Genomic DNA, 24,378 nt, shown 5'->3' with positions numbered 1-24,378 from the left:
GGGTCTGACCGCCACAGACTTGAGTTGGGATATGTGGAACACGGTGTGCCTCTTCATAGATTGCGGAAGGGAAAGACGTACAGAGGCTGGGTTGACGATTGCTTCGACTGTTATGGGCCCCATGTAGCGAGGTGCCAACTTCTGGGATGGCACCTGATGGCCCGTAGCATCACCTGCTGTTCGGGCTGATAAGATGGTGGTGGGATACAGCGGCGGGATGCAACGGCGGTTAGTGCTGCGGCGCATCCTGTCAGAGGCCTTCATGAGGGAAGCACGGGCTGTCTTCCAAATGCTGCGGCAAGGTGGGCTCTGGTGGACGGCACCGCTGCTTCGACCTCCTGCTGGGAGAACATGGGGGGTTGATAGCCCAAGGAGCACTCAAAAAAGGACTTACCTGCGGCTGAGCTAGTCATGGAATTATAGGAATTCCCACCCAGGTTAAATACTTGATCCAGGAGACGAGTTGGCGAGCATCAACACAGCGCAGCATGGTTTCCAAGCACTGGTTGGCCTTTTCCGCCTGTCCGTTGTGCTGAGGATGGTATCCGGAAGAGAGGCTGACCATGGCCCCAATCACCTTGCAAAAGATCTGCCAAACACGGGAAATGAACTGGGGACCATGGTCTGAAACGAAGTCCAGAGGCATGCCGTGTAGTCTGACCATGTGTTTGCTGAGTAGATCAGCAGTCTCGGCGGCGGAGGGGAGCTTGGGGAGGGGAACAAAATGTGCGGCCTTGGAGAATCTGTCAGTTATTGTTAGGACAGTAGTTTTACCTCAGAAGATGTGAAATCCAGTCACAAAGTCCAAGGAGATGTAGAACCAGGGTCGGCCGGGGATAGGAAGGGGGCATAAGATGCCCGCCGGGTGACTATGGGATGCCTTGTTGCGGGAACATGTGGTGCAAACGGCGACAAAATTCCCGTGTATCGGACTCCATCGACGGCCACCAGAACCGCCGTCAGATGAATGAGAGTGAGCGATGGACTCCCGGATGGCAGGAGAAGATGCTGGAATGAGCCCAGTCCAGTACCTTGGGTCGAAGCTCACGTGGAACGAATAACTTGTTGGGTGGTCCGCCGCCCGGGCCTGGGTCAGAGCGCAGGGCCGTCTTAACCAGGCTCTCGATCTCCCATGTGACCATGCCCACTATTCGAGCAGGAGGGAGGATGGGCTCCGCCGTAGGTGTGCTGGTGGGTTCCTCCGTAAACTGTCGGTAGAGGGTGTCAGCCTTCATGTTGCGAGAGCCCGGCTTGAACGAAAGAGTATAATTAATTCGACTAACAAAATTGTGCCCAGCGCGCTTGATGGTCGTTCAGTCTCTTGGCTGAACGGATGTGGATAAGGTTGCGGTGATCTGTCCACACCAGGAACGGATGTCTGGCCCCCTCCAGCCAGTGGCTCCACTCTGTTAGTGCCTCATGTACAGCCAGCGGTTCCCTGTTCCCAGCATCGTAGTTCCGTTCCGCTGGGGAGAGGCGTCTGGAAAAGAAGGCACATGGGTGTAGCAATTTATCCAACACAGAGCGCTGGGAGAGTACCGCCCCGATACCGGAATCAGAGGCATCCACTTCTATCGTGAACGGGTTGTCCGGTTCGGGGTGGATGAGGACAGAGGCGGAGTTAAAGCTCTCCTTCAGTCTTTTGGAGGCTACACTGGCCTCCTTGATCCACTGAAAAGGAGAGATAGTAGAGGTGAGGCCATGAAGAGGAGCAGCAACCTTACTGAAGTCCCTGATGAAGCGTCGGTAGAATCCAGCAAATCCTAGATAGCGCCTTAGTTCCTTACGAGTGGTGGGTCGGGGCCACTCCATCACCGCCTCGACCTTCTTGGGGTCGGCTCTGATGTGCCCCTTCTCGATGATGTGTGGAAACTCACATTTCTCTGCTTTCACGAATAGGCGGTTCTCCAGAAGGCGTAGTAGGACCAGACAGACATGTTGCTGGTGTTCCTGCAGGTTCTGAGAGAAGACAACAATATCATTAAGGTAGACCACAACAAATCGATGTAGCATGTCCCGCAGAACGTCATTGACTAAAGCCTGGAAGACAGCCGGGGCATTAGTAAGTCCAAATGGCATGACCTTGTATTCAAAGTGTCCCAGATGCGTGTTGAATGCTGTTTTCCATTCATCTCCCTCCCTGATTCTTATGAGGTGGTAGGCATTTCGGAGATCAAGTTTACTGAAAATAGTCGCAGGTGTGAGGGGCTCGAAGGGAGAGCTCAGGAGGGGTAGAGGATACTTGCTCTTCACCGTGATGTTGTTCAGTTGTCGGTAGTCAATGCAGGGCCGTAGCGAGTCGTCCTTCTTGCCGACAAGGAAGAACCCGCGGCTGGAGAGGAACGGCCGAAGGCGTGTCCAGATGCGCGCTCAGAGGAGCGCACTAAAGACTGCGCAGCCGCATGCGCTCGAGCCTTAACAATTGCCTTTTTGACACAATTATAACACTGTGTGTCTAAACTTGAGCGAATGTAGAAAAAAATGGTGCAGAATGGTGAGGTTGAGAGAGCAGAAGAGAGGGGGCGCGAAAGAGAGCATCCATCTAACTGCACACAGCACTAATTATTGTGTGTTAATAAGGATAATAGCCAACAAGCACACTTTTATTGTGCACAAAGTACTTTTATATTCGCTCAAAAAAAATATTTTTCCCATGAGTTTAATTTATTTTCAAAATATAATGTCTGTGCTTGCAAAACATATTTTTCTGTCCTCAAAATCTGCCTTTGTAACCTCAACATTAAGACACAAATGTAACGCCATAATATAACGCCATACCCAAAGAGACAAGAATGTTTACTCTATTTCTTTCATTGCGCTATAGCTTAAAAAGTTCCAGTACGGATCACTGCCTGGATTCAGGAAATTTTTTTTACCATTGGGAGATAGGGCTTGGCGAAGAGTGTATTATAGATTATATTGGTATTGACAGTATTGTATTCACAAAGGAAGAAAGGAAAGCAGCCGTACTCGGGAGGTACCATTGTTTACCTATGCAAAAAAACAGACACACACTTCTAGCCATTACAATACAGTTGATATGAGTTACATCCTGTCTGACGATGCTAACAAAATAAGAGTCTCAGAAGAATAGTTTACACATTTACTGTTATTATTTTGCACACGATGAAACAATCAATGTACCTAATGCAACTCGTAGTGATGGAATGTTGCAATGGAAGTACACTTTTACTTGCAATTCTTTAATTTCCAAATTTTCCTTTTGAGATTTTTTGAAAAGTTTTTCTTAACCACAGAACCGGAGTCGATTATTAGGCTGTGAGCACTCCCTAAAGGGCCGCCAAAAATGTTTCTCAGCTGTGCTTCGCATGGGCTGCAGCGGTAGTCAGTTACTTTACACTTTTGGCAGTAATGACAATCTCAAAGGAGAGCTAATGTCATAGAAAAGTTTCTAAAGTGCAAAAATTATGACCAAAGAGGTGAAACTGTATTTTCATTTGCACTTTAATAAGAGATGGGTACCGTTTACGTTTGAACCGATACGGCCCCGATTCCCGGTTCCTGGGAATCTATACCGTTACTTAACAGTACCAATTTTCGGTACTTCTGTGTGTGTTAATCTAATTTTTTTTTGCAACATTCAAAAATGAGTTGATTATGATAACTGCTGTCATCTTTTAACCTTTGAAACACACAAAAACAATAAATGTGTACAAAAATATGAAAATTGGCATCAAAAACATACATTGGTATCGAAAAAAAAAATTACATTGTAGAAAAATATTGTATTTATTTGTTGTTAAAACTTGTTTCAGTGCCAATACAACTTTTTTCTACAATGTAATTTTTTTTTCCGATACCAATTCTTACTATCAGTATACTGGCTCCATAGACCAAAGCCCTAAGGTTGTTGTGTTAAAGAAATAATACAATTTGTGATTAACACATAGTTTCATATCATTTGGTTGGTAAACTCTAAATAGGTTCAATATAATTATTGAATACGATTAAAATGAAGAATACCTTTACTAATTCATAGTTAATATTTGAGTGGACCCCAGGCTGCTCTGTAGTGAATTGATAATTGTATTTATGTAGTGCTTTTTCTCCAGTCACTCAAGACGCTTTGGCACATTGAGAAACCCATTATGTACATTTTATGCTACATTTTCACCAGTGTGGGTGGCACTGGGAGCTAGGGATATTCAGTGCCTTGCCCAAGGACAACGGCAGTGACCAGGATGGCGAAAGCTGGATTCCAATCAGGAATGTTCAAGTTTCTGGTTGGACGTGTCTGTTTGAAGAGAAAAAAAACTAATTAAACTTATATTTTGTAACAGATTTGAGACATTTTTAATAATTATGTGTAGACTGAATCAAATCTTGAATAATAGATTTAGAACCTTATGAATTGAAATCAAATTGATTTGTGAAATTGGCCATCATAACCAGCCATACTCTCAGTATACCTAAATATTCAAATTATATCTTTTTACAAAAGCTGTAGAACGTACATATGCCTTTTCAAATACAACAAGGCTTGCTTGTATTCCTTATTTAAAGTTTTAATTTTTACCTGTTTCATATGCAAGTTGTGTAGAACTGCACTGCATTAAGTTTAGACATGTTTCTAATACAATTCATAGTTAAACAAAAGGTTACCACAGTATTACCTCAACTTACAAGCTCAATAAAGCTTATAAATCAAATTAGGCCCACAATTTAAAGCATGACAAAAATCCAAGAAACCGGTCGTAATTCAAAATATTTGAGAGTTGAGGTGCCACTGTATAATAAATGCTTAGCATATAGTGTTTATGCTAAACTATATGCGAGGCTATACATGTTCTTGTTTGTTCAAGAAAAGTTCATTTGGTATAAAAAAGACTCTAATGCAGGGGTGTCAAACTCATTTTAGATCGGGGGCCACATGGAGAAAAATCTACTCCCAAGTGGGCCGGACCGGTAAAAATCACAGCACGATAACTTAAAAATAAAGACAACTTCAGATTGTTTTCTTTGTTTAAAAATAGAACAAGCACATTCTGAAAATGTACAAATTATAATGTTGTTTTTTTTTTTTACACTTACATGTTGCGGTTAATAGTATTCTATCTTTATTTGTCGTTATTTATACTTTCTGAATAAATTATGTGATAATGTTCATCAGTCAACTCATTGGTGTTAATTTTCAATCTATCAAGATAAAAAAACTTAAATAAAAATGAAATTACAGGATGTTATTTATGTAGTTTGATCATTTTCCTCGACTGGTGCACTAACATCATGTGGTTTATATTTTTTTTACATATGTACATAAGCTATAAAGATACAAAGAATTGCTATTGCGACATCCAGTGGACACATTTAGAACAGCAGTTTCTTTCATTAAAATTTTTGTAATCATTTTTATACTTGGCAAACTCATCCCGCGGGCCGGTTAAAACCTGTTCGCGGGCCTGATTCGACCCGCGGGCCGTATGTTTGACATCCCTGCTCTAATGTATAAAATAAGTCACTTTAAGGCTTTCTACTTGTCATATGTATTTATAAAACACCCTCACAATACCATTCAATAAATTATATTGAAGTTCATTATTGTACCTTGTTTGTTTCTTTTTTGTTGATGGTATTTGTAATCCAGTGCTTTAACCTCTTCCTCATGTATTTAATTGTATTGCAATGAAGTACATACCGTGTAATCAAAATGTTCCAGTCACTACTAATAATGCTGTGAATTGTTTTGTTTTCACTGACTCACAAAGTTGTTTTTAAATGTACAAATGCTAATGCGTTGACTGCAAGATTTCTTTTGTGCTCATTCAAAAATAGGAAATGGCTGGAAGGCAAGTACTGAATCTAATAGTCTTAGTTTAGAACCCAGGACATGCAGTAAAACCCCACCCTCCCACGTCACTACTCTTGTGAATGATAATGCACCAGCCAATGGCCTGACGCATCAATAATGGAAGATGTGGCGATAGCTGCTGAATGCAATGAAGCTAACTCCTCATCAAAATAGCTTGGAGTGCATTATCATGCTTATACCATGGCCATGTCATAATTATAGTTAATTATTAGTCATCCAATTTAAAACATGTACAGTGGTGGTCAGTAGTTCACATCAACAGAATGGTATACCTTATTCTTTTTTCCAGAATGGAATGATTTTACAAGGCACATCTTCAAAGATTTTTCAAACCAAGAATCGGGTGCACATGTTTTAATTAATGTTTCTGTATTTCAAATTGTACATACAATATGTCTATCACCAAACAACGATATAACCAAGTGTAGCTGGTAGGTTATTTTTGTTTACATCAAATTATTAGGTAATGTAAATGGAAAGTCCAAGGAACTCAGTGAAAATCCAAAAAGGACTATTATTGATTGATTTTTGCCATTGTTTACACACTACAAATTCTGAGATCTTCAAGTCACATAATGAAGATGCAAGACAGTTGGCATCAGATGAAACCAAATTACAAAACCCAAGACCAGTGAAGTTGGCACGTTGTGTAAATACAAACAGAATACAAAGATTTGCAAATCATTTTCAACCTATATTCAATTGAATAGACTGCAAAGACAAGATACTTAACGTTTGAACTTGGATACTTTATTTTTTGCAAATATTAGCTCATTTGGAATTTGATGCCTGCAACATGTTCAAAAAAAGCTGGCACAAGTGGCAAAAAAGACTGAGAAAGTTGAGGAATGCTCATCAAACACTTATTTTGGCGTGCCAACGCTCCCAGCAAAGTACTGTAGCGCCAATTCTTTTTTAGCTTATTGATTGGCTACTTTCTGCACCATATCAGGTTTTATGGAGTGATGTCAGGAAGTGTCATCTTTCCCCGCAAACATGAAGAATTTTGGCGTTCAATATTTACAATTGTTCACCTGAACCATTTTAGAGACAATTGTTGGGACATTTCAAACAACATGACAATCTTATAAGACGTCATATAATTGGGCGTTTACCATTTTTGGTTGGAAGGGAGAAAATCCGGACAAAAACAGTCAGACTGTCTTTGTGTATAGAAGTTCAGGAACAAACCAGGAATTACCAAGGCTCAACTCCTCCTCCAAAATCATGACCTTTAATGTCAACTTGAATGTGTAGTTGTCCACACGGACAAGCCAGCTACAAACGTTTGATGTTCAGACAATGATTCTTATGTGTCTACAATGACAAAAAATAATGTTTGGAGGAGTCCGAATTTGGAGGCTTTTTAACCTGCCAACTTTGTTACTGCTGTTTTCTATGGAGATGGGCCTCAGTAGGCCCAAAAGTGATCTGAAAGAAGAAACTAAAAAAACTAAAAGGACAAAAACAATACAACATGAAATAATAAAAAGCAATAATGTTTAAACATGTGAATATCTAAGCATGAACACATTTGTTTACTTTGCGTAAATTAAAGGAAATCTATAATAAATTCTAACTTATACACCAAATTCTTGTTTATAAAACAGTGAAGATGTACTTGATAAAGAAATCATTAAGGCTCAAAATAAATGACAAGTATGTAAACTTCTGACCACATTTCATATTAGTATATATATGTAAGCCATGGTATAATTTCATTCCACTCACTGTACATGAAAATAATACTCTTTAAGGGAATCAGAAATTACATTTGAATGAATTACAATTTGATGAGATGAATATTTGAATGGAAGCTAAGTTGTGCCTGTAAGACAAAAATCAGAAAAAAAGATTTAATGCATGATGATTGTTGAACGTTTGCATCCTTCATCACATGATCTCTCTGGATGTTGCATCATGCTTCTGCCACACTAGTTGTACTTTTTAGGAGTATTTTAACACATGTCCATCAAATACTTAATCCAAAAGTTATATGTCACTAGAATATGTCACTGACTTGATGTTTTCTAGTGTTTGGCAGTAGGCAGGATGACGTGCATGTTGCATACTGCATATATACTGTACACAAATTGCACATATTGCATGCATCTTAGAAACAAGATGAGTTTTAAGTTAAGGATTTTAGATTAGACTTTATTTGGACTTTTTTTCTGCAGAGAATGTCGGCCGATTAGTCACTCCTGCAAAAAAACTAGAGGACAACATTCGCTTGGCCGAGCTGGTGATCGAGGTGCTGCAGCAGAATGAAGAACACCATGCAGAGGTCGGTATGAAGACACGCACACACATATTCTCTGAACATACTGATAAATGGGGTTGCCCAAAAGGGCCAAAAATTCCCCCGGTCCTGGACTCTCTTAGAATTATTTGGGTAAATGTTGGTCTTTTTTGAGTTTTTACCTTGAGACTTTGGGACTATGTGGGGTACTTTAGGTCCTTTAGGGGAAAGATGGTCCTTTTTGAGGTACTTTGAGATCTTGGGACTATATAGGGTACTTTTGAACCTTTAGGAGGAAGATGGTCTTTTTGGAGGGTACTGTGTGACCTAAGGACTATTTGGGGTCCTCTGAAAGCTTTAGGGGTAATATGTTACTTTGGTACCTGGGACTATTTGGGGTCCTCTGGGGCCTCTAAGTCCTTTTGGGGGTACTTTGAGGCCTTTAGGGGAATATGGTCCTTTTTTAGGTACTTTGGGACATTGGACCTTGGGACAACTTACAACAAAGAATAACATTATTAACATAGATTTTTTAAACATAAAATATTTAAAGTTCATCAATTTGCCAAAAAATACAAATAAACAACAATTTTTTGACTGACTTGAACCATTTTATACTGAAAAATAAAATTATATAAATTAAAATTGATCAGCAAAATTAACTCAGGAGCACCATATATAAAACACTTTAATCTACAAAACAAAAATTAACAAAACATTTTGTGCTGATTTTTTAAATCAAAGCCTTCGTTTACTCTGCACACCAGATCAAATTTTTTTCCCTCAAGTGACACAGATGGGATTTTTTTGCCACTCTAAACACTCCAAAGTGCTTTAGAGCTGATCTTTTTGCATCAGATTCAAGTCTCATCAGGAGGTAGTCCGAATCTTATTGGAATCTGATCTTTTCAAATCTGACTGCAGTCTAAACGACAGTGTGACCTGAATGCAACTTTTTTGTCAGCTTTGGACGAGCTACATCATTTGTGTGCGCAAGAAAAGACACAGCCCGCCAGTGGAAGTGGATACTTCCTTTTCGGTGCATCACTAGTCAATAATGCGCAAATAGGCTTAATTTAATATATGAATATACATTTTGATTCCAAAGAAATAGCGATTGTTGAAGGACCGGAATTGATGCTGTGACGTATTTGCTTACATGTTACGTACATTGCGTAAGTTGTTTACGTAAGTGAGTTGAAAATTAAAGCTAACGTAGATCCACACTGATGTCTGTGTTGCCTCTACTAAACAGCCATACAATCATTAGAACCCTCCCTAATATATTACACTATATATATACATTCATACAATATATTACTTTAATTTATTTTCACATAAAACCAAATGACAATTTTTTAAGTTGTGGCGACTTATTTTATTTTGTAGTAGTAGTATCAACTTTCTTGTTCATTTAGAGAATCCCGTCAACTTCCTTTGTTTTCACTTTATTCAACTGCACATGCAAGTTACGTCAAGGCCACATTGAGATCTGTGCGAGTTTACACTGGAGTCTGGTGAAGATCACATTTTATTTGCAGTGTCAGTCAGCTGGAAAACAAATCAGATTTCGATAAAATCTGATTCAGGTCACTTTGGCCTGCAGTGTAAACGTAGTCAAAATGAGGAAGTCAGGATTAATGGCTACAGTGCACGTTTCATAGTGGGGTTTGAAGCAGGATACTGCATTATATTGGTAAAGCATGTTCCCCCGGATCACACGCATATCGCATTTTTGAGAAGAACTGCTCTAGACTGATCACCAGGCAATCGTAGGGCACTTATATACAAACAACCAATCACATTAACCTATGGACAATTTAGAGTCTGCAAATAACATAACACTCTGTACGTGTCCATGCACTAAATTAGTCAGATTTCCCAGTTCGGATCTGAATAAACTTTCTACAACCCATGGAAACACCTTAATCCGATTGTTCGGTTTTTGAAAAGTCAGACTAACACACCTGGATTATGCGATTGGAAACCAGATCTCTCAAAGGGGCGTAGGCGCCGATCTACATTTCTGCCAGTGGATGCTCGGACGGGCGGTAAATCTGACGCTACTTTTCTGAGCATGCGCGGTTTTTGCTTGGTGGTGAGAAAGAATTTGCCATCAAGCCCACGTGGGTGCTCGGATTGGCACTTATGCCACGGGGTGTGTGCCGCAAGAGGGCACCCTTTGTATCGTGCATGCACCTGTCTCAACGCGCAGCATACCACCCCGGATGCAGATACCATTCAATAAAAACTTAGCAACAATTGGAATGAAGAGGAGACTGTTTATTTGCTTCACAAATTAAAAGAACAGAACATTTTAAAGTGCATCGATGGTAGAAAAAAAAAGAAACAGAGATTCATTTAAGAAGGTAGCTAAGGAAATGTAAAATGCCGGCTTAATTCGAATTCCCGAATGAAATACTGATGAGATGAAAGAAAATGAGGCAGGTATATTACAAGGCGAGTAATAAAGTGTACACAAACCTTTTCACGCTGCATTTGTGCACTCCAAACGGATTAACAATAACTCGGTATTCCACACAACTAGCAAGATAGTCCAGAGCAATAGCAACCATCATCTGAACAGTATCGGCCGGGGCACGAACGGTCTTTACCTTCGGATTTTAAACTCCTTCCATCAATCTACAGACCCTTATGAATGAACTCCGAGACATTCAAAAGTTTTGTTTCCATGATTGTTGGTCTGAAAATTCCTTCAAAAAAACGTTACCGCTGGTCTTGCTTTGTTTGGGACCTCCGTCTGATCCGTTACATTCTTGGTACTAGCGTCATGTTCGTAGCGCAATCCAAGATCATTTCTTGATGCTGTTTGCTATTTAACATCAACATAGCCATTAAAGATGTAATATTTGTAACCTGTGTCAATAATACTGTTACGACGGGGTCGCATTTTACTGCGTGGATCGTTCGCCCAGGATGCAGACGGAACTCCGGAGGCAAGGTGCAGGTGAGAAAATGATTTATTGTTCATAAATCAATCAAAAAATACAAAAATAAACAAAACAAGCGTGCCTATAGCACGGGAAGCTAACGGAAGAGCTAACAAGGAAAGCTTAGCATGTAACCAGGCAAAAAAATGGCGAAGCTTAGCTCAGTAATCAAATAACTAGACGTTGTAACTGTTGCGTGGAAGCAAACAAGAAAGCCAGACTGACTGTGGCGAAATGCAGGGAATAAGTAGCTCTCTGATTAGTGCCCAGGAGCAGGTGAGCATCCCGAACACTAATCAGAGGCAGGTGAAAACAATCTGCAGTCATGGCAACTAAAACACAAACCCAGGGGTGCTCAAAACAGGAACTGAGGTAGTCAAAAACTAAACAAACATGATACTGGCAGCGGATAATGACAATTACAACGGACATCTTGTACAACAAAGCTAGGCTCTTAACTTGTAAGGAGCTGCAGATATCTAGGGTGACGTCATAGGTCAACTGGAAAAGCAAGGCATTTATCCCCGCTAAAAATAAATAAGTGCCCCCCAGTGTACGAGCGGCACAAGGCATATGTCCAATAGTAGCATTAAAGAGAGTGCATGGACACTTGGACGTCACACATAGGTGTGACAATGCACATATAAGAACTATTTGAGAAATCAGACTAATTTAGTGTATGGAAACGTAGTGACAGATTGACGCACTTATGTACTCAAAGGACTAAGTGTAAATACGCAAGTGTACCAATTGAAACAGAGCCCTTGATTTTTATGAGACTGAGCTTAAGGTAAGTGTACAATGCCATAAGAAGTGTGTTGTAAGCCTTGGGTTTTGTTCAAAAATGTGTTGACGGCTTGGCGTTAATGAGCAAACATTATGTTTCCACAGGGGTTCTTCTCAAAAGTCTTAAGGTTCCTCCACTGTGACAATTGGAAATATGCACAGTAGTGCCTTGACATAGTTTACCCTTTTAATTTGTAATAAGAAAAATGAACTTCTAGATATGAAACAATACGGTAGGAAATAAACAACAGCAATAGTTTTATGAAGTAATGTAATAATAATGTACAGCGTTTACCTTGGAGAGCAGACATCTACAGTATCCTTCCAGCTGCTTCTCCATATGGTGCAGATTGTAAAGCGCTTTGACAGCACTGCTACACCAAGTCAGCCATACGCACACTTCGATCATATTTTCGTTTTTTAAATCAATGAATATCATCCACCTTTCCTTCTGAGCACTGTACTTCACACCCACTTTCTTCACACCTATGCTTGGAAAAACAAAGTTATGTCTCGCTAGCTATTGGCTAATGCTATCGAGTAAAATTGGATGTTTTTGGTCGGATCTTATGGGTTTCACTGTTAAATTCGCAAAGCCAACTAGGTATCTGAAGCTGGCTTTTAACCCAAATGTTTGTTTGCAACCTAAATCAAAACATTTGCAGAGAAACGGCTCGCACCTTAAAAAATTTGTAATGTAGGACACTTGTAAACTCAAAACAATTACATAATGAAATTTGTCGCTACAAATGCATTTCTCAATAATAGTCGGTGACGTCATCGCTAATGTTTTGCCAGGCAGAAATAAAAAATGCACAGGCGATATAATACCGCGAGCAAAAACTTGGAAAGTATGACAACATTTGACCTTAAACACGAAAAAAAAATTAATTAAGCCAAACTTGCCTTTAATGGAACATTTGATTAAAGCAGGGGCAATTTGGACAAATGGACATATCTTTCTAAAAATCAAAACATTACTTTAAAACATTGCTTGGATTATAATTATTTTAATGGCTTCCTTGAGTTTAAAGTTATTTTAATATTATTTTTGCTGAGAATCAGAGGTTGCAACCGATACCTTTCCACAGCTTGGTTTTGAATGGACCAACGTTTAATTGGTATTTTGTATTTTGTAACAGCCCAATGACCTGTACAGTTCATTAATAAATGTTTCTGAATGAAGTAGTCATCTTTATTATTAGTTAGCACATGCCAAACAATGTCTCAAAGTGCACGAGTCATAATCCGATTACCGGTAGTCGACTGATTTTAAAAATAGTCGATGACAAGTCAGGTATAAAAATAGTCGTTAGTTTCAACCCTACAAGCGCTGTTTCGACTTTCTGTTAATCTGCTCAGCACACGAACATACTAGCTTTGTTAGACAAGATCATAGACTGTATTGGACAATATAGTTTACATACGAAATGTCCATTTCCATTTATTACAAGTAATAAGTAAATGTAAATACCTTACTTACCTATCAAGGAGGAAATTATCAAGTTTTGCATCAGATGAAAAAATCTTCTCCACCTTCAATTGTCTCCATCTTTTAAAGGCATCCCGATACAAATCCTCGTTTTGTTTCTGGCTTTTTTCATGAATAAGTTGAGAATCGTAACAACGCCTTTTAGATTTACCACGGTCTGACATGTTTAGTACCTCCAGCAGGGGCAGTAGCTAGACGAAGATGGCGGTGCGTAACTGGCAACCTGGATGTGACACACTCACAGACTTTCTAATTGGTCAAACGGTGGAGGGCGGGGGACATCGAAATGAAAACAATAACAAGATTTCGGGGCTGTAAATCTACTTTTGAAATGAGCAGATATCCCGGCTAAACTACTGTTATCAGTTATAAAGGTATTCGAAAAGAACATGATTCATTAATGCCTTTTGACATATCAGGGCCATTTAATGAAGACTTGACATGAAATGATTACATATGGCACCTTTAACTTTGGATACGTTTTGAACACAGATGAATACATACATTAATTATAACCAATACCATATCAGACCATAATCAAAAGAGTCTACAGCTACAATTTAAGAAGAAGATGAAGATCTTTTTTTTCAGTGGGAATCCATTGAATTTCAAAGGGGTCCACTCAAATCACTACCTGTGGATCCCGGAGACTCACTACATTGAAAACATAACATTATTGAGTAGAGCTCGACTGTTCAGTAGAAATATATATTTTTTTAAATCCATCTTTCTCAACCTCTTGAAATGATTCAACTACCTGCACTTGTCTTCCGCTCTTCTCTATCTCAAAGGCCTTTGCATGGTGGTCAGACCTGATGGTGGAACACGCTGAAACCTTCTTGTGTCTTTACTCGGCTGACATGGACGCGGCTCTTGAAGTTCAGCCTCCAGACAGCTGGGACAGTTTCCCTCTCTTTCAGCTGCTCAATGACTTCCTGAGGACGGACTGTGAGTGGGGGATCTTGAACATTCAGCATGGGGACTCAAGTAGCTGTACGTGCCTGACCATTGGTTCAGCAGGTTCACTCTGGGCTTAGGAGCCTTAGAAGGAGTTAGAATTTAACACATTTACATAGCAGAATTTCAACGAGTACTTGTACTGCATTTACACAGATTCAAATGCCCACTTTTACTTTTGGTGCACAGATTAATTTAGGATCTCTCATATTTATCTAGGTTCTGTTAGATAGGTACTTTTTTGGAAGTATACTTTGTAGTTATGTATTTGAATGAATAAGGTGATGTGTTCATAGATAGATGTGTCCTGACACAATTTTGTCACTTCCGATACGATACCGATATTGGAGCCTTGAGTTTTGGCCGATACCGATATTAAACAATACGATATCAGCACAAATCATGGTACATACTTAAATTAGAAAAGGTTTGATCAAGTGAAATTACTTATAAAACAACGGAAGGTGTAAGAAAACGCAAAAATTATGACCAGGGCCGCTCCTGGCTAAATCGCGGAAACTAAATTGTTCAATAAGTATTTTTTGTGTGAAAAATAACAAATTTAACAGCATTAAAATCTCAATCTATAAATATTCCTGACAAAACTGCAACCTAGGTTTGAAATATGGGGAAATAATTATAAAAATACAATACATTCACTAATTGTGTAACAAAAAAGATTAGTTGGAATAATACATAATGTTGGATATAGAGAAAATACAAACTCTTTATTTATTGAATCTAAAATATTGAAATTCAATGATTTGGTGCATTTGCAAACAGATACAATTATGCACAAAGCAAACTATAACCTTCTACCCAAGAAAGTACAACAATTATTCTCAACAAAATAGGAGAAATATAACCTTAGAGAAAAATGTAACTTAAAACATTTGATTGCACATACAACACTTAAGACCTTGAGCATATCAGTATGTGGAATTTAATTATGGAATAGATTATCATTAAGCGAAGAAGTCAGAGTGCTAATATGATCCAGTTTAAGAGGTTATTCAAACTACCAGTTTGCAAAGTACAAGGAAGAATTATGATAAATGTCTTGATGTTATTGAAAATTAGATATTAATCATCTAATTAAGTGAATCATAGCTGATTTACCTATTTATTAAAATAACTGTTGTATTTAAAAATCCTTGATGTAAATCATGTTACAAATTGTGAACTAGAAGTAAACATACAGTATGTGTTAGTAATCGCTATGAAGGGTAGAAGGGGCAGGATTAAATAAGATGTGCTTCTTCCTACTACTTTTTGGGCATGTTGTAAAGAAAAATTTAAATTATGTGATATTTCATGTTGAAACCGTTTACATGTTCGAAATAAACTTCAACCAACCAACCCAACCAATACAACTGCCTTACAAGCCAACCACAAACCCTCAACCACGTGGGATGATGTCTTAGAAAATGTTGCATTATATATATACTGTATATCTGTGATGGAGCAGGAATGGGGTTACGTTACGGTAAAATTTAATCTGAAGCGCCCTGTCATTCATTAATTGACATTGACATCAAGCAAAATGGGGCCCCACACAGATCGAGGGAGCCTACGCCCGGCACTTGATCTGCGTATAGGGTAGAGCGGCCCTCCTCATGACAGACTTATGCTGTCTTTAAATTGAAATGGAGCAGTAATTTGTTTTTTGGTGACACCTAGTGGTTACAATGATACATTAAGTTAAGCTCAGAATGCAGTAAATTGAATGATACGGACACATTTGTTACTGGATACTTTTTTAATATGCTTCTGCCTTGGAGACTTTGTATGTGTAAGTAATATGCAACTCTAAATAGTTGATACTTGTTTATATTAACAAATGGGCTGTTTTAGACAGCTTATCATTAATTTAAGGACATATGCTTAGCTTCTGTGCTAGTGTGTGCTTAGCTTTTGTGTAGCTGCTACCTCGTGTAGCTGCTAGCTCGTATATTCTATCATGTTTACCTTTTGTAAATGACTTGACTGAAATAGAAGAAAATACCATCCTTGTGTGCTCATTGGAGGACATTTAGATGTTAACTGGCTGTCCAGCTTTGCACAAGTAAACACACTGCAGGACTGTATGTATCAGAGCTTACATCTGCGTTTTTGCATGCAAGCCAGCATCAGCTGATATGTTTTTTTTTTTGCTGATATCAATATCAGATCGGAACACCCCTATTAACTGATACCGTGATGAAGACTATGAAAAAATGCATATTAAACAGCATAATTGTAATAATGCCACCTCAATAAAACATTGACTGCCTTTTTAAAAACACAATACCTATTACAGTTTATTGACACCATATTTAAATGTATTATTTTAATTGTTACAACCATTGTGCGTTTTTTAAATGCAGGCGTTCCGTTTGTGGGTCAGACTTTTACATACTCACTGTGTAAATTGTGTGTGTGTACAAAGATAATGGTCCCGTCTTGACGACGGTTGCCGCTTGCTAGAAATGTCCATAATGAACCGCATTCTTGCCTGCAGGTACACCGATGCTGCGCGTTGTCCTGTAAAGGATACACTTCACTGCTCACTCTTCTGACTCAATCAGTGGGGTGCTAATTGTCCCCAGGGAATCCTTCCCCTTTCCTGTTAGCTAAACGGGAGTCAAGGAGAAGCCAGAGTCTAATTGACATATTCATCTTAACAGATAGCATTACGGATAGTTGACTGCGTCTGTACAATTGAAGTGCATACCAGTGGACATAGTGAACGCATACAATAGCCAACATTACAGAGTCAGTCAAATAAATCTGTCATCAGTACAGTTTCCGAGACATGAATGGAATGGAATATTTCTTCCTTGCAATCAACACTCTGAGCCAGGGGCCTTAAGCAGAATTTTATTTGACCCCACCCAACCCCATTACACATTTTTTCCACATTTTTTTATTTATGTGAAGGATTTGTATCCCTAAAAATCAAACTTGAATTTAATGTGATGCATGTTTTGTACTAAAATTAATTAATGGGAAATATATTAAATAAATAAAAAATTACATAATTAAAATATAAGTTTGGAAACCTTCCTGGTACAGGTCCAAACAGGAATTGAGCCCAGTACTACTAGGCTAGTACCATGTTTACAATATAAACACCAAAACACAATACTGGCACAATGAAGTTAATGGCAAAGACTATTTCCTGAACCAACTGAAATGAACGCATACTTGCAAATGAAACTCAGAAGTGTAAGAAAACAGGATCCAGCCATCCATTTTCTACAGCTTGTTACACTCTGGGTAAGTTGCTACCTCATCACAGGGCCAACACAGATAGACAGGCCAATTCAGTGTTGCATATCAGCCTAGGTGCATGTATTTGGAGGTGGGAGGAAGGGGGAGTGAACTGAGCTGAGAGAATCCACGCACCTAACAGGGAAAAACATGCAACCTCCACACAGAAAGACCCAGAGCCCAGGAATCGAACCCAGGACCTTCTCACTTTGAGGCACGAGCACTAACCACTGCCTCCACTGTGCTGCCCAACTAAATATTACACATACCACTCCACTCAAGAACTTCCATTCAGCATCGCCAGGATCCAGCATTAACTCTCTTTTAACATTCTAGACTACAAAATAAAAAAACATGTTATATTTGTGCTGATATCGTATCAGATTTATATCAAGGCTGCAATCACGTTTGTCGTTTCATAAGTAAAAAAAGTTGAACCGAGACACACCTAATTTAAATCACTTCGAAGGCGTCATCTTTTCGCTCCTTACTCTTTTCTGCTCCTTCGTCCGGCATTCACTTTCACACTCGCCTGTTTTGGCGAAGAATTGTGACGTTCGTCAACTTTTGAGGACAAATACTGTAGGTTGGATGAACTCGAACATCGGATACATTTCTGATTTATATCCACATATGAAAGAAGCCTGGGTCGGATTTGAAAAAATCTAAACTGTATATAATATAGTAAATATGATATAATAATATAATATCAGTATATATTATATACTGTATATATAATATGTAAATATTAAATATGTTATATTTTGTATTGCTACTATGGTACATTTTTAGTCTACTTTATACCTTCTGTTTTCGCCCTCTGTTTGTGCCCTTGTGTGCATTATCCTTTCCATCCTTTGGAACTGAGCTACTGTGTGGAACAATTTCCCTTGTGGATCAATACAATTTGTCTAAGTCTAAGTGTAAGTAATCACATTGAAAAATGTCAACGAAAAATCAGTCATTGAAACCTCAGATACAAGTCACATATGGGCAAAGAATTGACCTGTGGTGTGAATGTAGTCTTTAGACTAGCGTTGACTTTTGGGACAGCCTACACATCTACAATACAAACTAGTGCTGTCAAAATTACACATTTTTCTATCAGAATAATCACACTTTAGAGAAATGTTGATCTGTCCCAATTAATCATAATTATTCGCTGTAAATGTATTGCATAATTCAAATAAAATTAAAAAAAGACCCTAATATTCCGACACAAATACAATTTCACTGGCAGAATGTCGTACAGGAACATGTTTTAAAATGTTATACTTGGATGTACCTTATTTATTTGCTCAAAATTAGCCAACTGTTTTACCGAAAGTATTGTTTGGGGTTCATGTTGAAGTGAAATTTGCCAACGAGCACACAAGTCAGAGCCTCCTCATTCTGACGTATGATTTGACCTGATCACTGACCGTGTAACAACCTGCTCCATCTTTCAGGTGACCATCCACAATTAAGGAAAAGGAGCATGGACAGTCAAAATACGTTGCGCAATTAATCTAGGTTCATACATGATAAATGCAGTAATTTTTCGGGATACATCGCACTAGTGTTGTCCCGATACCAATATTTTGGTACCGGTAACAAAATTATTTCGATACTTTTCTGTACTTTTCGATACTTTTCTAAATAAAGGGTACCACAAAAAATTGCATTATTGGCTTTATTTTTAACAAAAAATCTTACGGTACATTAAACATATGTTTCTTATTGCAAGTTTTTCTTTAAGTAAAATAGTGAACTTACTAGACAACTTGTCTTTTATTAGTAAGTAAACAAACAAAGGCTCCTAATTAGTATGCTGACGTATGCAGTAACATATTGTGTCATTTATCATTCTATTGTTTTGTCAACATTATGAGGGACAAACTGTAAACATTGATTATTAATCTACTTGTTCATTTACTGTTAATATATGCTTACTTTCTCTTTTAACATGTTATTTCTACACTTCTGTTAAAATGTAATAATCACTTATTCTTCAGTTGTTTGGATGCTTTACATTAGTTTTGGATGATACCACAAATTTGGGTTTCAATCCGATACCAAGTCGTTACAGGATCATACATTGGTCATATTCAAAGTCCTCATGTGTCCAGGGACATATTTCCTGAGTTTATAAACATAACATAAATAAAAAAGAAAACGAAAGAAGATTTTGCAATGCCAAAAAATATCGACATAATCATAGTAGTATAGACTAGATAAGCTCCTGTACTTGGTATCATTACAGTGGATGTTAGGTGTAGATCCACCAATGGTGTTTGTTTACATTTTGACGCCGGTGAGCTACGGTGTGTAATGAAGCATGTTTAGCTATTCCTCGTCCTGCCTACTTGTAAGAAATGTACTTTATTTGTCGCCATGGAGGCGAGGATTAGTGATTTAGAAGTAGCTAAAACACTGCAGACTGCGGCTGGTCTTTAGCCGCTAGCTATCTAGCCATGTCTTAAAGAACCTCTTCCGGTGGGCGTTTTATTGTTATAACTTCACCTTTATCGTTAGTTTTTCAGCCAAAATGCATCCGTTCTCTCTTTTCTGCCTACACACTGTGTCTGCTTGTAAGTACTGCTTGATTGTGTACTGCCGAACACGCTCGTCTGCTTGTAAACCAGAAATTACACGACGTGAAGACGACGGCCCCGTCGAGGCTGGAGGACCGGTACTTTTCAGAGGTGGTATAGTACCGAATATGATTCATTAGTACCGCAGCACCGTATAACCCTGCATCGCACAAGTTAACGCTTTATTTTTGACAGCCCTGATACAAACACTATGTTTTAAACACAAGCTGTATCATGATGAAGACATGCAAGGAAGGTCATCTGCTGCGGCCCCCCACAGCGGTGCGCTTATGTAGCAGTAAATAGCCTTAGCACCAGACAGGCGCCAAAGTCTCGTCGCCTTTAGAGGAGTTAATGAGGTCCAAAGCAGCGTTTTTTGTGGGCAGCGGCGAGGCCTGCAAACACACCTCTGGACACAACACATCCAAGTGGACAACAGCAGCTGAAAGTGGCTAATTAGCAGAGTGGCAATCAGGGAACACAGGAAAAATTGCACCTACTGTGCATCGCTGACCTTGACTCCAACGCCAACACACAAACACACACATGCTCAGAGGGGGAGAGAAAAACAAAGACAGAGAGCGCTGCATGGAGCCGTGAGGCATCGCATTAGCACACACTGGCCTCCATTTTATCTCCTGTGGTCTTTGTCAGTGTTGTCTTTTTACCAGTTGGATGCCGGCAGAGAAAGGGAGACGCGTGTGTTTGTGTGTGTATGTGTTTGTGTGTGTGTGTGTGTGTGATCGGTTGGGATTTAAAAACAACAAACAGATCCAACCTGGATCTGTTACACTGAGTACTGATTAATGCTGTGGCACACCTGTGAGAAGAGATGATTCACAACCAGCAAACTTAAAGTAGTCCAAAGAACACTTGAACATGACATGAGAGGTTCAGGCTCAATTGGAATTCTCCCTCCTCAGCCTCCCCATGTTTACTTGACCCTCGTTCTTGGCTCTCGCATCTTTTGCCTATGCATACGAACGAAATCTCGCTACGTTATCAACCCTTGCCGTTTGCCAGAAGTGACGTAAGGCAGATGTGAAAAATGGTTGTTTATTTTTCAAGATTCCGTTGCGCGTGATGTTCGGCTTTGCTTGCGCTCTTCTTATTTTCTTCCGCCTGTCTTTATTAAGAAGAAGACCGTTTAGAAGACAACGCTTTTGGCGAGACATGCAAGTGCTGTCGGATCAGCTCGCGTTATGTAAAATATGTTTCTGTTACGGTTTCAGTGGGAGAAGGGAGGGCACAGAGGCATATTTATTAATATAATAAAATGACGTGTGTAATAAATCAAGATACATATGGTGTGACTATAGCTCTGTCCCAATTCAGGGTCTGCATCCTTTAGAGGACCCGGCCTACGCAGCCTCAGAAGACTGGACCTTCGGAGGCACCTCCGAAGGATGCGTCACCCGTTGTTAAATGGGACAGTCTAGCCTGCGGAGGATACTTATTTGAAAGTGTATTCACTGCCGGTGCCGCTGCTTGTATTTGCCGCCATCGTCAAAAAGATCTGGCTTGAACAAAGGCGCGCAAAGCATCTTGGGATATGGGAGGCCACAAAGGATAGTCGCGGTGCATCCTCCGAATACGGGGAAAAGGAGGGCGCATTCGTCGGCTGAATTTGGAGGAGCCTTCAAATTTCAATGAATTGGGACAGTCTTCGCGCAGCGATGTGACGTAAGCAGCCTTCAAATTCGCTCTTTGAAGGATGCAGACCCTGAATTGGGACACACCTTATGTGTTGTGTTTAACTGAGTGTTACCAGGAGTTGTTGAAGGTGCGTGTTGAGCGAGATGCGGTAGTCAGGGTGGTCAAGGCAGCCTCGCAGGTCCGTGGGCAAGCAAGAGGTCAGGGGCAGGAGCGAGGCATCGAGAGGTCGAGATCCAGGAAGGCAGCCAGGCAACCAGAGGGAATTCGGGGAGACGAGACACACAGCTCGAAACCAGGAAACGGAGGAACGCTGCGGGATGATGACACAGGACACAAGACGATGAGCACAGAGGAGGAGAAACACAGAGAGAGCGAATGCACATAGGGAGAGAGCTAGAGACGTGTAGGCTTATTGTACCATACAGGGGGCTACGTTCTGGCCCTGGAATGCAGGTTGCGCTGGCTTAAGAAGCATGGAGCCTCATCAGCGTCAGGTGTGTAGATTGCAGATTAAAGACAGCTAAGGAATGCGCTTGCGCCGTGACAGTTCCCATGTGTATTTGTGTTTGAAGCCAATATTAATGTGCAGTAGCAAAGGTTTGAAGTCTGACTAAAACTATGAGTGTCATTATTATGAAAATCAGGTCTGCGAGCTCACTTTGCTTCAAGGGACGTACGTTGTTCTTCCTTCCTACCTAACAGGGGGACGGCGTGGCGAAGTTGGTAGAGTGGCCGTGCCAGCAATCGGAAGGTTGCTGGTTACTGGGGTTCAATCCCCACATTCTACCATCCTAGTCACGTCCGTTGTGTCCTTGGGCAAGACACTTCACCCTTGCTTCTGATGACTGCTGGTTAGCGCCTTGCATGGCAGCTCCCGCCATCAGTGTGTGAATGTGTGCGTGAATGGGTGAATGTGGAAATACTGTCAAAGCGCTTTGAGTACCTTGAAGGTAGAAAAGCGCTATACAAGTATAACCCATTTATCATTTATTTATTTATAACAGATCATTCGAACCCCTCTTGATTGACATGAACACGTAAAACCAAGGAGGGGAGGGCAAAAACAAAGGTTGAGGAGGGGTACTCAAATTGAGCCTTAGTCATGAACACAGGTGGGTAAAACCTGTACCGAAGTAATAGTAATGTTATTTTGGAATACTTTGACTCAATTAAAAGTAAAAAGTAGTCATCCAAATATTTACTTAAGTAAGAGTATTAAGCAGATATTTTGAAAGTGCTGGCAACCTCGCCAACTACGGTACATTGCATATGAATTTGCACTAAATTAGTTTTGCTTACAATTTTGTTGTACAATGTACAATGACAATAAAGATATATTCTATTCTATTCACAAACTCTTCAATTCAATAATGAAATATTACAAAAATGTCATCTTTGTCTCCTAACAGATAACCTCTGCAATGGGAAGTTCCACAAACACCTGCAAGACCTGTATGCCCCCCTGGTGGTCCGCTATGTGGATCTGATGGAATCCTCCATTGCTCAGTCTATTCATAGAGGCTTTGAAAGGGAATCATGGGAACCTGTCAAGTAAGGGGACTTTATTTGTTTACATCCTTAGCTTCCTATGACGTTCATCTAATGCGGGGGTCAGCAACGCCGCATGCGGCTCTTTAGCTAGTGGCTCCCTGGAGCTTTTTCAAAAATGGAAAAAGATGGAGGGAAAAATATATTTTTTGTTTTAATAATGTTTCTGTAGGAGGACAAACATAACACAAACCTTCTTAATTGTTAGAAAACCCACTATTTATTATGTTTGTGTTTATGCTTCACTGATGACAGTATTTGGCCAGCGCCGTTTTGTCCTACTAATTTTGGCGATCCTTGAACTCACCGTAGTTTGTTTACGTGTACAACTTTCTCTGTCGCTGCCACAGAAAGACATGTTTTATGCCACGCCTTCTTTGTCTTATTTTGTCCATCAAACGTTTTATGCTGTGCGTGAATGCACAAAGGTGAGCTTTGTTGATGTTATTGACTTGCGTGGAGCGCTAATAATCCATGCTAACATGCTATTTAGGTTTGCTGTGCGTACATATGGCATCATTATGCCTTGTTTGTAGGTATTTTGAGTTAATTTAATTTCCTTTACTTATGTCCTGTGTATTTAATTTATATTTGCATGTCTCATGACACATTATCTGTATGTAATATTTGCTGCATTTCTGATTGTGTGCCTTGTTGTTCCAGACCACAGCAAACGTTACCCAGCTTGCAAAGATTGTAATGAATCCATTAGAAGACAGCCTGTCCTTTCCTTTAACTTGGGCACACACATCTATATTTTTGGCAGTTTTATAGCCAGCATATAGTAATGATTGTATTATATAGAACTGGTAATACTTAGTTTTTTCATTATGTCCAGGAAAAACCCACCAGTGTTGACATTGTCAACCCGCAGCTCATTTTTATTGATACGCATCTATTAAGGAAATGTTATTATTATTATGAATTGTTATTAACTATTAATTAATTATTAATACTAAAATAATTAATATAATACTACACCAGTTTGCTTTGTCAGCTATAACACAAAGCTAAGATGTTGATAGCTTAGCATATATCGACCTACATTATATTGTTTTAGCATCTTTAGATTATAAAATATATCAAAGCGG

General features: G+C 39.5%; 1 protein-coding gene across 4 annotated transcripts in view; it reads left to right on the top strand.

The window, feature by feature from the left end:
* The window catches only part of LOC133647083 (calcium-dependent secretion activator 1), a 316,166-nt gene that overhangs the window by 184,782 nt on the left and 107,006 nt on the right, over positions 1-24,378 (top strand). For all 4 annotated transcript variants that reach the window (XM_062043190.1, XM_062043199.1, XM_062043182.1 and 1 more), the window contains 3 exons: positions 8,011-8,117; positions 14,093-14,249; positions 23,149-23,290. In XM_062043190.1, the coding sequence (XP_061899174.1) occupies positions 8,011-8,117; positions 14,093-14,249; positions 23,149-23,290 (406 nt within the window). The remainder of the gene's footprint in view (positions 1-8,010; positions 8,118-14,092; positions 14,250-23,148; positions 23,291-24,378) is intronic.

This window comes from Entelurus aequoreus, linkage group LG01 (genome assembly GCF_033978785.1).
Source record: "Entelurus aequoreus isolate RoL-2023_Sb linkage group LG01, RoL_Eaeq_v1.1, whole genome shotgun sequence".
Taxonomy (NCBI): domain Eukaryota; kingdom Metazoa; phylum Chordata; class Actinopteri; order Syngnathiformes; family Syngnathidae; genus Entelurus; species Entelurus aequoreus.
This window is presented reverse-complemented; position numbering and strand designations above follow the sequence as displayed.